The 13996-nt window shown below is 38.2% G+C and overlaps 1 protein-coding gene across 3 annotated transcripts in view; it reads left to right on the top strand.

Moving 5' to 3' along the window:
* Positions 1 to 13746, top strand: part of LOC117888291 (biotin--protein ligase-like) — a 109275-nt gene extending 95529 nt beyond the window's left edge. Inside the window, exon 8 of one of the 3 annotated variants that reach the window (XM_034791557.1) lies at positions 13080 to 13746. In XM_034791557.1, coding sequence (XP_034647448.1) covers positions 13080 to 13352 — 273 coding nt within the window. In that variant the 3' untranslated portion in view covers positions 13353 to 13746. Of the gene's footprint in view, positions 1 to 1504; positions 1667 to 13079 lie in introns of those variants that run through there. The other 2 variants (XM_034791566.1, XM_034791583.1) reach the window with 2 other exon arrangements.
* Positions 13747 to 13996: the final 250 nt, after the last annotated feature.

Below are 13996 nucleotides of genomic sequence, written 5' to 3'. Positions count from 1 at the left end.
TTGCAAGGAGGCCACATCCATTTGAAATTTTCTATGATGATGACTGGCATTGCCAACCTGGAGTATTCAAAAATCATGAGTCAAGCCTCCCAAAATCAGGAGTGGGTCAAAACCACATGAAACTTTTCTAAAATAATACATTTGGTGTTATTTTTCTATGCCTTCTGGTATTTGAGCCTTTAGGATGCACCTGGGTTATGTTTTCAAGCTTTTCTAATGCTCAGGGTTATGGAGAAAATTATTTTTTTTAAATGAAAGCTGAAATCTCACTAATTAGTTAAATCCAGGAGTCAGAGGTTTAAGAAACGCATCAAATATTATGTAATAAAATGCATAAGTTGGCAAAATTGTATTACTGTATGATACTTACTTGGCTTTTTTGAGTTTCTGTTGAAAGGATTTTTCAGTTGTAGCAAGTATGTTTAATGAATCATACAGATATAATATTTGAAATGGATATTTCAGGGGCATATGTGAGTTGGATGCTGTTGCCTCTGCTCTCACTCAACTCCTTTGGTGTGTGTTTTGGCTACTGTTCTGGCTTTAACTATTGTGTTTAAGAGACCAGCGAATAAATGAGTATAGAAATACCTAAGCATAAGACACTTTTCCTACAAAAAGACCAGGGGCAAATCTGAGGATTAGTAAATGCTGACCTGGGTTCAGCCTACCCTATAATAAAGGGTCTGCAGTGCTCATAGCACTTTGCAAACCCTTTGATCTGGGAGAGTTTGTGGTAGCTGGCAGCTTTGTAGCTTCTGCTGCCGCTTCTTACTCCTATGCAGTACCAGCATAAAACAAATCTACCAGTGAACTTTGGCTAAAGAAGACATGCTGCTGCAATGGTGCCCTACCTTGGAGGAACATGTATGTGGGTGAGAAAGGTATCCCATAACTGCCTACTGCAGAGTTTCTTCCTCTGAAGCCTCTGGTACTGGCCACTGTTGATGACTGCTGCTCTGATCCACTGGGGTATTTCCTGTGTGAAGGGAAGAAAGGAGTGTCTGTTATAGACGTGGTGAGAGGGAAACTGGGAGATGAGCAAAACAGGAGGATATTGGCTGGAGGAGAGGGAGCAGGCAATCCCACGTGAATGGGTTCTTTTGAAAAATTAATCCCCAAGCTCCCAAATTATAGATTGTTGAGTCCTTGAGAGGACTAAATCCATTGTGATGTATGTCTATTATTTTAAAACTTGACTTATGAAACTTTTGGAATTCTATGCGACTGTTTTTCCTTTATTCTTTGAAAACTGAGAGAATGCTTTCAGTCAGGTAGGTGGTACTGTCTGAGGTTTTAGCTCTAAAGATGATTTTTGATGTTGCAAGTCTATTGGGAAACTCGGAGCTTAATAGGTACAGAGTAGGTACCTATCTTTAAGAAAAGGGGGCAGGACAGTCAGGAGAAATTTTTGAGAAAGATAAGAGAATATACAAACTTAAAAATTGCATCATTAATTTTGAAATGAGACCAAGTTTTGATGATGACATATTCTTTTTCCCAGAAAAAGTAAATGAATTTAAAGCAAGAAGGGCTGAAGCAGAAAGGGTGGAGGAGGAACAAGGGCATTGGACATGTTGGATAATATGCAACTTGAATTATTCCTGCATTTAGAACTACATTGACTGCCAGAATCTGGGACTGGATGATGGGATGGTTTAATCGATAACTGCCCTGTTCTGTTCATTCCCTCTGAAACATTTGTTACAGACTACTGTTGGAAAACAGGATACTGGGCTAGATGGACCATAGGTTTGACCCAGTATGGCCATTCTTGTGCTCTTATGTACATTAACTGCCTGTCTTATTCATTCCTATCTATAACTCAGCATTGTGATAAATGAGCACTGTATTTTTCTCTATCTTTTTGTGGGAAAGGCAGACCCATTTGTGATACACTGAATATATGGATTGTTTTTTTTTTTTTCTGTTTACAATATTTGGAGGATGTTTTTGGTCTCTTACTTGAATCTCTTACAATATATCTCTGTACGTGGGAGTTTACCTTGTCTATTGTCTTGAATTTTTCAGGCTCTGAAACCCACCCCCAGGGGGAAGATCTACACTGCTTTTTTTGTTTTTGTTTTTTAAGTCTTGCAGCCTGAGATCAATTGACCCTGGCTCTGAGACTCATGCTGTGGGTTTTTCTTTGCAGTGTAGACATACCTTTTGGTTCTAGCCAATTCTGTATTAATATTTCATATTCATGAACACTAAATTCACTCACATTATATTAAAAAAAGCATTGAAAGTAAAATAAATGTGATGGAAAATCTAAAACTAAGAACTGTATATTATCAATGCTAACAACAATATATTTTACTAGGCTTTTGGTTGTTTTACTAATTCTGTCACTGTTTCCCAGACTTTCAACGAACTATTTTATCTGTAATAAGAAACTTTTTTGCTCATTCTTGCTATAAATAAAAAGACCATAATACTATACATTTATTTTAACAGGGCTGATCATATCATATATCTGATTTATTGGCCTATTAATTAGGGAACAAAATTCCCATTCTGTATTTTTATGCAATACTGCTTAGTTTAAGTGAGATATTTAAGGTATCTGTATGCTGTATTAATTGCTTTATATTTTTATCTTAACTATTTGTTCTTTTTAAAAAAGCATACTAATCAAATTCTTCCACAATTCTTTACTTTTAAAGTGTAGCAAAAACACTTAATGATTAAATTACAAGTTTGGAAAGTTTGTGTGCTTTTTTCTTAATTCCCTATGTATTCGTCACACATTTTTGGTTGTGATGTGTGTATGCACATATATTTGTTTTGCAGTATAGTTACTCTTCAGAAAATAACAGCTTCACTCTTACTTCTAAATAGGTGTCACTGCTAAAGAGTTGGTTAATACTAAACAAAAAAAAATAATTATAAGTTACAGAGCTTCTTGTAAACGGGCTTCTTGTTTTGATGGTATAGTAATCTCTGCTAGCCCCTCTGTAGTTAAGGATCTGTCGTTATTTCCATTAATTCCTTATTTTTGGATTATTAGATGCCAGGTAGTGGAATTCTTTGCAAGGTAGACTATAGTTGTTCTTATCCTTCATATCTTGCCAATAAAAATAAGTTTTAAAATCTACTGCAATAGATTTACCTTTATTTATCACATTGTGCTCTGTGGTATCACAGCACTTGTAGAGTATGCAGTATAGATGATCCTCTACTAGTTAATTCCTGAAATACATAGATGGGAACTGCTGAAGGAGGTTTGAGCATTAATTCTTAAATTCCTTTAATTATCTTTCCTTTCAGTTAAAGTAGTAGTATGAATGTGTTACTTGTCTAAGGCACTAAACAGAGTTACCTGGACATGCAATATCTTGTTCTTCTCTCACTTATTTTTTGTTCAGATATTTTAAGATGGTCCAAATGAAAAATATGTTTGCAATTTGTTTAAAAAAAAAAATTGCTCTTGGTCTAAAACTTTGCATATCACGTTCAAGCCTAGGATATCTCTTTACAAGAGATTTATGAATGCTGGGAGAAAAGGAGATGAACTTGTGCAGCTGTAATTAAAACGTCTCAAACAAGATTTGAAACTGACTTTGCTTGCTTGACAAAAGATTTAATATCCATACTTTGTCAATGTATAATATCTTATTCAGTTAACTCTGCATTAAGATTATTTTTTCCATATAAAAGCTATGTTGGACTTAAAACTGTATTTAGAACTCCATAAATAACAAAATTGATGTTGACTTCATATTATATGCCTGAAAATCCCTTCATTATATGTAAATGAGAAATTGACTTCTCATTCAGTATTAATTAACTATATAATATCCTAAAATATCTAAATAAAATTCTGTTGCCTGTTAGAGTGTAAAACATAGATTGTATATTGCCTTTTAATACAAATATTTTTTGATAAAAGCAGCTATTTTTGGGTAGTCCTCAAAATCATCATAAGAACAAATTAGCAAATTTTGCTCATTCAGATACAGGAGTTCTTGTTTAAATAGACTTTTGGCCTTTCAGAATTGAGTATGGTTCTCTTTTATACATAACATGCTGTTTTATTATGCATGTACGGTATTAATTTTTTTAAGGTATGCTTTCAGTTCAGGATGACGTTTAGCCTTTGACCTAGCCACTTTCTTACAATAAACAGTTTGTTGATGAGAGCAGCTGCCAAGAAGATTGCTTCCAGACTGTTCTAATGTAGCTGAGGGAGAAAAGTAAGACAAAATACACCTTACAAGGCTGGATGGTGCTGTGTTATCTCTTCTGTGCCTTCATTTTAATGGCAGTGGCATATTTTCTGTTTAGAAAATTCATAGTGTTCCAGACATTATAAAACCAGTGTACTTCTCCAACTTAAAAAATTAGCCCTTCTAGTACTTATATTTCTCTGTCTAAACATTAGCGGCTTAATATGCCATGAATTTGTTAATTTATTTTGCCTCTTAATACATTTTTCATGTTTGGTCTTTTTTCAAATGTTAGGTATTTCTCATTAGGACACTGGAAAGGAAGAGGTAGGATAAGAACCCTTTTCTTGTATACATTAAGGAGCTGCACTTAAAGGAATTGTGAGAAAGGGGTAAAGGGTACTGACCTGAACAAAGCTGGGGAGTGGTGGGAATAAAGGAAAGTGGCAGGACCAGATGCGGGGGTGAGGGTGTCATATTAGTACAACATGTACCCATTGGTGGGGAGTATTTATATCCCATATCCCTCGGTAAGAATTCTCTTTCTACTTTGGGCTGGCAACACCCACCTGCCCATCCATGGGATCAGATTAGGACTGGGTTTTGATGATCAGCAGTGAGCACTGTCCTAGTTGCCTTGTTCCTGTGGAGCAGGGAAGGAATTTTTCCCACTCCGCCAGGTTGGGTGGGTTTTTTTTTTTTTTTGGCCTTCTCCCCAGCTGGTTGGGGGGACGTGGTGGAGATAGAGAAAGGGGTTAGGTCAGAAATCTTACATCTTAATAGGTAACAGGTGCGGCAGGTGTCTTGTGCAGGAACTCATTACAGAAAGGGTATGGTTCATGGATAAACAGGAGTTGGAAGAGGATTTGGGGGCAAATATCCCCAAAGGAAATTGGGGAAAGAGGGATAGGGGCTCCTAACATTGGGTACAGTGGGCCTTCTTCATCCACTCCTTAAACCTCATACAATAGGAGGAAGGATGGCAGCATTAAAATCAGTCCAGCAGTTATCTTTTAATGCGTGATTATTTGATTAGAGAGAGAGAGGTAGGCCTTTGCCTCACAAACAGGAGCCAGGAGATTTGAGATCTATTCACAGCTTTGGAACAGCCTTACTGTCTCTCACTGGGCAAGTAAAAGGTGGCTGCTCTCACTTTACTTGCCAGTACTTCCTTCCACAGAGAAACAGATGGGAAGAGTGACTTTCCCTCCTCCATTCCACAGAAATTTCTATGGAGTGGGGAGGTCACAGGTGGCCTAGCCTGTCCCCTCTTACTGTTCCTTAGAGTTAAGGGTGCTTGATTCAGATCTTTTTACCTCCAGACTAACTGAAGAGGGCCTCTATTTTTTCTTCCTTCCTCTGCTAATCAGCTGTCCTGATGCTTCTTGCTGCTTACCACCTGCTGTGGTCATGAAGTTGTTATTGTGTCTGACCCTTGTTCTTTTATAAAGTGAGGGTCAGGGATATAGCAATGCTTTTACCTTTTACCTTTTTATGATGGCTGTGAGCTAAATTTATATTGTGTATGAAGTATTGTACAATACTTCAGTGGAAGGTATTATAGACTTGGATAATACTTTACTCTAATAACGTGCAAAAGGGATGAGGATGATAGAATTTTGTATAGCTTCTACATCTCCTGTATATTAATAGCAAGATTTTTAGTGGCATTTTGGATTTAAAATTAAAAAAGTATTAAGGCTTGCCTATTCTGGCTCAGTATGAAACATGCTTTTAAAGAACCTGGTTTTAAGGTTGTTTTATGATACACTGTCATCCTGTTTAGGCACAAAAATGTACCACCTTTACAGGAAATTAAAACCTATGTGGCATCAGTGGATCAGGCATCTCCTTGGCCAAAGACAGCTGCCAAAACCTTGCCCTTGTGTGCCAGCAGTGGACTTTTCCTGCTGCTGGCCGTCTGTGGTGCCAGTGTTCTGGGCTAGAATTGCCATCGCTTTTTCTTGGCTGGCACCAATCTCCCTTGCTGCCACATCGGACGCTGGTTTGTTTTTGTTGGATTCAGGGGATGATATGAGAGCCCTCCGGTGGCTAATTTAACACCTTTACATTTGTGTGGCTGTTAAGCAAAAGCACTGTGTAATGTAGTGGATAAAGTATGTGTGTGTGCATGCACGCTTTTTATATTTTAAAGGTATTGAGCTCAAATCCTGTAGCTTTTTATTAATTTTTTCCCCCATCAGTGCTATTATAGATGAATTCTTACTCCTTTTCTAAAATAAAAATATAAAAAGGTGATACCTTAACCAAATCCTTCACATGTGGAAATAGCCAAGGTAGGGGGAAAAAAAAAAGTTTAGCCATATGAAGGTGTGATGTCTATAAAAACAGCTACACTAGAAATGGGTCATTCATACCCTCCTCTAAACTACTCCTACTTTTTCCCTGTGCAGTCTTCACTAGCAGTTAAAAATTGCAATAAATATACAGTCTTACACAATTTATGGTAGGCTCAATCAATACTTCTCAAATATAAGGGCACATACTTTATTCAGTAGGCAACATGATTTTTGCCTAATATCCATGCAAACCTAAATGTGTTAAACTAGCCATTGGAGGGCTCCCATGTCATTCCTGCAAGCCAGTGGAAACCTATTGAATTACAAGAGGAAAAAGAAATGTATAAAGGGGCTGTAGAGTTTCAACAGGGTTCTCCTAGTTCACCATTTTCCCCTTTCAGGAGAAAGAAACCAGTCACACACCCTTCATTCTCACCATGCCTTGTAAAAGATCTACCCATTTTAATTTACATCATCCATGATGCCACTCTTCCCCCCCCCTCAGTAGTCCAGGTATGTCCCACTCTTCGGGAATTGCTGGTGAGATCTTGATAATACGCTGTTTCTTTTTTAAAACATATTTTAGTAAGCAGTGAAGTAGTTAAACATTGACATTTACTGTCATCATTGGGAACCTGGAAGTGGTGGGTGAAAGTGCTATAAAAATGCAGCACAGCAAATTACATTTTAAAAGAGAGGTTTAAAAGAAAGTTGATTAATAGTGTTACATTAAATACAGTAACACAGCTGTTTTATTCCTTTGACTTGCAGATGGTGCGGTTTTGGGGCATAGTGTCACGGGTGTCCTTTGCCCCAGCCCAGTAGTCTTAACCTCAGGATAATAGATGTTGAGTAGATTTTTTTCAAGACCTGTGTGCGCCAACTTCCCAGCATTTTTTTTAAACAAGTGGACACTAAATGGATTGGGGATTTTTATTGGTTCCATTTTGCACTTGTTTGTTTAGATTTCCTACACCTGTTTATTCTTAACTGACTTCTGTTAAATTGTAAGCCACTTTACAAAACATGGGGTATAAAAGTAGCCTTATTGAGTTGTACCCATTACAGTTGAAACTCTTTTTTGAACTGAAAAAAATGATTTGGGTGTAGGAATGCCTTTAAGTAGGGATTAAGGTAGAATTTAGAGGGGTCACATGCAAGGTAGACATCTGTATTAGAGCACTAAAGAGGAGATGTGTATCTGGAGATTATAGTTAGTACTTTTTATGTGGTGACTTATAAATGTTTTTTTTTCTTCATTTTGTAATGTTTTTCCTTCAGGGATGAGACTGTTTCAGTGAGGTTTAGTTTAAAAACTAAAACATTTAAGGAAATGGGTAAGTCAGTTTTTTCTCACTAAGTTCCATAAGAATAGAAATATTTGCTTGGGTTATTTTATATCATCATTTCTCAAATGCGGCCACTGTGGCCGCATGCAGCCACCAGGGGCTTTTCTTGTGGCCATAGCTTCCTGGGCAGTGACTGGGGGTGGGGAAGGGAGGAAGCAATGGCCCCTCCTTCAGGGCCACCAGCAGGTGTTGGGCTCTGTCTCCCTCTGGAGCCACAAACGTCATAGAAGCAGGCAGCTAGTGAGTTCCTCATCTTCCTGGGTGTGGTGAGGCTCTGGCTTCAGGCTTCAGCCCTAGAGTGGCAGGCAGCAGGCTTCAGTCATGGGGCTTCAAGGTCCAGCCCTGGATTCTGGCTGCAGATGCTGGCCTTTGGCTTAAAGTGTATGAAAGAGAAATTGAACAGTGGGCAAAAGGTCTAGAGGAGGGGTTCCCAAACTTGGTTCACTGCTTGTTCAGGGTAAGCTCCTGGCAGGCCGCACGACGCTTTGTTTACCTGAGTATCTGCAGGTACGGCCACTCACAGCTCCGAGTGGCTGCGGTTCGCCGTTCCTGGCCACTGGGAGCTGCAGGAAGCTGAGTTTTGATGAGTGGAGCAATGTCCACGATGATCCTGTTGTATGTGCTTGTGTGACAACAGAAGAAGGGAATGTCTTCCTTACAGAAACAATTGATACATCAGGAAATGCACATACAGCAGAATACTTACAAGAAGTAGCAGTAAAAGCTATAACTAACTGTGGGAAAAAAATTCAAATGTCTAGCACATTGATCACAGACAATGCTTCAAATGTATCCAAGATGAGAAGAAATTAATTACTTAGAAGAGAGTGAAGAGAGTCCCAAGCTAATAATATATGGCAGTGGTTCTCAAACTTTTGTACTGGTGACCCCTTTCATATAGCAAGCCTCTGAGTGCGACCCCCCCCCTAAATTAAAAACACTTGTTTATATATTTAACACCATTATAAATGCTGGCGGCAAAGCGGGGTTTGGAGTGGAGACTGACAGCTCATGACCGCCCATGTAATAACCTCGTGACCCCCTGCGGGGTCCCGACCCCCAGTTTGAGAACCCCGATATATGGCTACAGTGCTCATTTGATGCACCTCATAGCCAAAGATTTCAGTGTTCCAGAAATAAATGCTAATTATGTCGAAATTGCAAAATACTTCTGTAACAACCACTTTGCAGCAGCTGCTCAGAAAAAGGTGGGAGGAACCAAGCTAACTCTCCCACAAGATGTGTGATGGAACTCAGCAGTGGACTGATTTGAGCACTATATCAAGAACTGGCCTAATCTGATGACAGTTTGTGAAAAAAATTGTGAAAAAACTATGCTGTAAGAAGCTTGGGGCCAGGTATGAAAAATCATTGGTATCCTACTAGAAACTACTCATTTGAAATCCCAGATATGTAAGTAGATTAGGAAATGTCTAGGAAAGACGCAGTTAGGTTTATCTCTTTTTATTTCTTTATGGCTTGTGGATTCCTGTGTGCTAATCCCAGTTGCTTTTGTTTTGCTGATAACCTTTAAACTGGACCTCAAGAAAACTATTCTTGACGCTTAATCCTTATAAGTGTTTTTTTAAATCTAGCAATAGCCTGAGTTTCCAGATGTATTTTCTTTCTTTTTGTTTTTAATAAAATTTACCTTTTTTTAAGAACAGGATTGGATTTTCGTGTCCTAAGAGGTTTGTGCCCATGTTTAATTAGCTGGTGGCAACAGCTGATTTCCTTTGTTTTTCTTTCTCAGCTCTTCCCCAGAGGAGGGGTGAAAGGGCTTGAGGGTACCACACAGGAAGGAATTCCCAAGTGTGCCTTCCTCAGTTCTCAAAGGGGTTTTGCAATTGGGCGGTGGCAGCATCTACCCATCCAACGTCAGACAAAAGCTGTAACCTTGGGAGTTTAATACAAGCCTGGAGTGGGCAGTATTAATTTTTAGAATCCTTGCGTGCCCCCACCTTCTGCACTCAAAGTGCCAGAGTGGGGAATCAGCCTTGACAGATGTGTCTAGAATGCAATATAAAATTACATCTGTTTGTAAGAAATTAAAGCTAAGTATTAGTAACAGATAATGGGTTACAATATGTAACACATGATAATGGCATATAAAGACTTTATCAGCAGGAGTTTGGGAGTCCTACATAAGTGCAACACAAAGATCAGCACAAAGAAGCACTGCTAAAAACTTTTATGCCACTTCATCATTAGTTGTGCAAAAGCTAAGCATTTGAGAGAGTTTGAAAAACATTATTGGAACTGTTTTCCATCTGTAAAGTCAGGTGCCTTAGTTGTCTTGAAGCTCAATGGGCAGAGTTTAGAGGAGCTACAAAAATCGAAAAATGACAGTAGCATTTCTGGACCTAAACATGTCACTATTTAAAGCCTGTTGTCTCGGGCCCTTTTGTGGCTAGAAGCTAGTTCTGGGTCCCATTGGGGAAACACATTTTCCTTACTTCATAGAATAAACTCCAAAATTTTTTTGCACTACAGGATTTCAAGATAATGGACTTCAAAATTGTGACTTTAATGTATAGAAAAAGCTGTAACTTGCACAGGAAAGAATGGTCCATCCTGAGATTTGAGCAGATGTAAATTTTGGGGAGGAAATTCCATAGCTGGAGGGTGGGAACAGGTCCACTATTTTTTTATTTTTTTTAAATAGACAATGGTGTTTGGAATGTTAGATTAATTCCTTGGGAGAAGAATTAGTGGGAAGTAAGCATGTGTCATAGCGAGACATATATGAATTGTGCTGCAGTTAAGACTCTGGACTGGGACTCAGGAGAATCTGAGTTCAGTTTTAGCTCAGAAAGGTGCTGAGAGGATAACTTAATGTTTGAGACACTGAAATACTGCAGTAATGGGGGCTGCATAAGTACCTAGAGATTGATATCTATCACCTCTATACATACCTAGTTACACAGATCTGTGTGCTTTTAACTTTGCAAACTTTTGCAAAGTGACCCTTTTCTGTTTAGAAAAGATCAGAGGAAGAAAAATGAATACTTAAGCATTTTTACTAGTAAATAGTGTGTGATTTTTCTCAGTGTTAATTCTTCTGTCTCAGGATGGATAGCATGACAGGAGAGTTTGCTGGGACTGAACAAGTAAATACGCTGAATTTAGAATTTGCTCATTTGTATAAATTGGGTTATTATGCTCATTATTTAATGTCTTGGAGAGACATTTGTCCACAAATATCAGATCTGTAGCTCCTTCTTTCCCTGTTGCACCAGAAATGTTTAATGTATAGAGGATTTTAACACTTTGAAAATAGCTTATAAGTTACCATTTTCTTTAATCAGTTCATCAATAGCTTTAACTTCCTTTCCTGCCTTAGCTTCAGTATGTTGCCTACTGGTGTACCTGTGATATAGCTACTTCCATTTTATCTTCTGTTCCTAACTGACTAGTAAATACCTAGTCCAGTTTAGATTCATAGGTCATAAAATGAGTGGAGAAAAATACAGCAAAAAGACAGTTTGTGTGTGTGTAGGTGACTGACTTTTTGCTCCTTGTACTGGCCTAGATTTGGAAAAGTCCCAGCATCTTCTTTTCTTTGGCTGTTTAGAAATAGTAGGTGTTTTAAAGAGATGGCAAAACATTTCATATAAACTCCTCTACAATAGCATTAGATAAATCCAAAACGTTTTACAAATGTGGAGTTGCTGTTTCAGGATATCTTAAGGACCTATGTGGTCCCAATCACCCATCCCCTTAACTTTGTCTTCAGTATAATTTATTTCACACTTCTAAGGCTCTGTAATAAAAGGAAAAGAGCTGAGCATCTAGGAGGCTCTGGGATAAGTGTGTGCTTATACTTTATACTTCTTGTGTCCTGTTTGAAAAAATTAATTCACAAATCTATACAAACAGTGTCATTAGCTGTGACAACAGAGCAGACTAGTCAGTGCCTTCTGTACACTGAGAATACTGAGTTCTCTTAATTAGGCAAATACTTTTATAAGGACTTTGCTAGCTTCTTTGTTAATCTGTTTTAGTTAGTTCCTTAGTTACCCTGGCCAGTTCAAATAAGGCCCTACCCAGATTGGATTTAGCAAAATTTAGGTCCAAACTTATCAGTAGTCACAGCCTCTTCTGCCAGCATTCTACTGAGGAATCATTGTTCACCATTATGGAAATGCTTTTTACTAAGTTGTTGCAACATTCCCAGTAAAGTTTGTCATAACTCTGGGTCATATGACCTGTAGCATAGAAGCCTAAGTGGTTAGCATGCTAAATCACCCACTCAGTGTGGGAGTATCCATGTGTTTTAGATTGGCTCCATACTTGAGTGGATGAGGCAAAGAATGTCTGCACAGAGTCACCAACAAACTTGTTGTAGGAAAGGGGTTGGACTCAGAGGCCAGGAAGCTGCAGAGGGGGTGGGGTTGCAGTTCAAGGAAGTGACAAGCAACCAGCCAGACCAGGGCAGCTCCTAGGGAGGGGAAGCCTAGAAAATGTAGGCTAGTTTTTCCATACTCATCTAGGAGTGACCCTTTTGATATAAAAAGAACAACAACGAGGAGTCCTTGTGGCACCTTAGAGACTAACAAATTTATTTGGGCATAAGCGTTTGTGGGCTAGAACCCACTTCATCAGATGCATGGAGTGGAAAATACAGGAGCAGGTATAAATGCATGAAAAGATTTGAGTTGCCTTACCAGGTGTGAGGTCAGTCTAATGAGACAATTCAGTTAACAGCAGGATACCAAGAGAGGAAAAATAACTTTTGAAGTGGTAATGAGAGTGGCCCATTTCAGACAGTTGACAAGAAGGTGTGAGTAACAGTAGGGGGAAATTAGTATTGGGGAAATTTAGGTTTAGGTTTTGTAATGACCCAACCACTCCCAGTCTTTATTCAGGCGTAATCTAATGGTGTCCAGTTTGCAAATTGTGAGTATCAACAGAGGGAAAATTATTTTTTGTAGTGATCAGGCCTTGTTAGCACTGACTCTTCTCTTCCCCCCCCCAACTTGGTAAGGCAACTCCCATCTTTTCATGTGCTGTGTATTTATACCTACCTACTGTATTTTCCACTCCATGCATCTGATGAAGTGGGTTATAGCCCACGATAGCTTATGCCCAAATAAATTTGTTAGTCTTTAAGGTGCCACAAGGACTCCTCATTGTTTTTGCTGATACAGACTAACACGGCTACCCCTCTGAAACCTTTTGATATAGACGTTCTCAGAAGAAAGTTTGTGTGCATTAATGTGCAGTTGTGCATATTTCTCTCATTTTCCTCTCCACAGGAAAATCATATTTCTTTTCTGAAATGGCTTGAAAAAAAAGTAGATGTTGAAGGATTAATAAAATCCAGCAAGATGACCCTTAAATTTGTCTCATCTTACAAGCCGGAGATGGAAATAACACAATCTCTCATACCAGTTGTCACTGTGGGAGGCTTCTCATCTGAACACTTCAGCCTGCAGACATACCAACACAATCTGCAAACAAAGAAGCTTGGGAAGATTGTTCTGTTTGCTGAAGTCACATCAACAACAATGAATCTTCTTGATGGGTAAGGTGCTGGTGTAGACCATCTCAGATAAACATTTTGAATTGTGATTCACATATAACGAAATACACTAACCATACAATGTTCAGCATGAAATTGAAAACTTTTCTCTTTGACTTAGCTTTTGCTCAATAACCTCTATATACACACAAGCTATTTCTCCTATTGATTGAGAAGTAAGAAGGAAAGAGACGGATTGTTTATTTGTAAATACTTAGGAAATGCTCGATTCTATGGTAATGGAGGCCTTACAAGTATTTAGATGTCTTTGAGAAGGAAAACTTAGTGCACCAATTACTTTCTTGATAATAGGACTTAACCATTGTTTCTCCTGTTGCAAAATGTTAATATTTGTAATGTTTTGTGAAGACATTATATAAGCAGATATAGAAGACTCAGGATTTTTCTAAACCTCGTTGATAAAATAAAAAACAAGTTTTCTTATTTAAAAAGTCATTTATTTCTTTGTAATATTATATAATTTTTTACATTCTGTTTAATACTCTTTTAGGTGATACGAATATTTCACTATCAAATTTTTTTTTGTTTCCAAACATTCATTCGAGTTTAAAAATACTTTTGAGCAACACATAAATGACTTTGGTAACACCTATGCAGGATGTCTGTTGAGGAAAATAGTTCATTGAGATT

The sequence above is a fragment of the Trachemys scripta genome, chromosome 1 (genome assembly GCF_013100865.1).
Source record: "Trachemys scripta elegans isolate TJP31775 chromosome 1, CAS_Tse_1.0, whole genome shotgun sequence".
Lineage (NCBI taxonomy): Eukaryota > Metazoa > Chordata > Testudines > Emydidae > Trachemys > Trachemys scripta.
The sequence above is the reverse complement of the archived record's forward strand: the minus strand, read 5'-3'. Positions and strand labels throughout refer to the sequence as shown.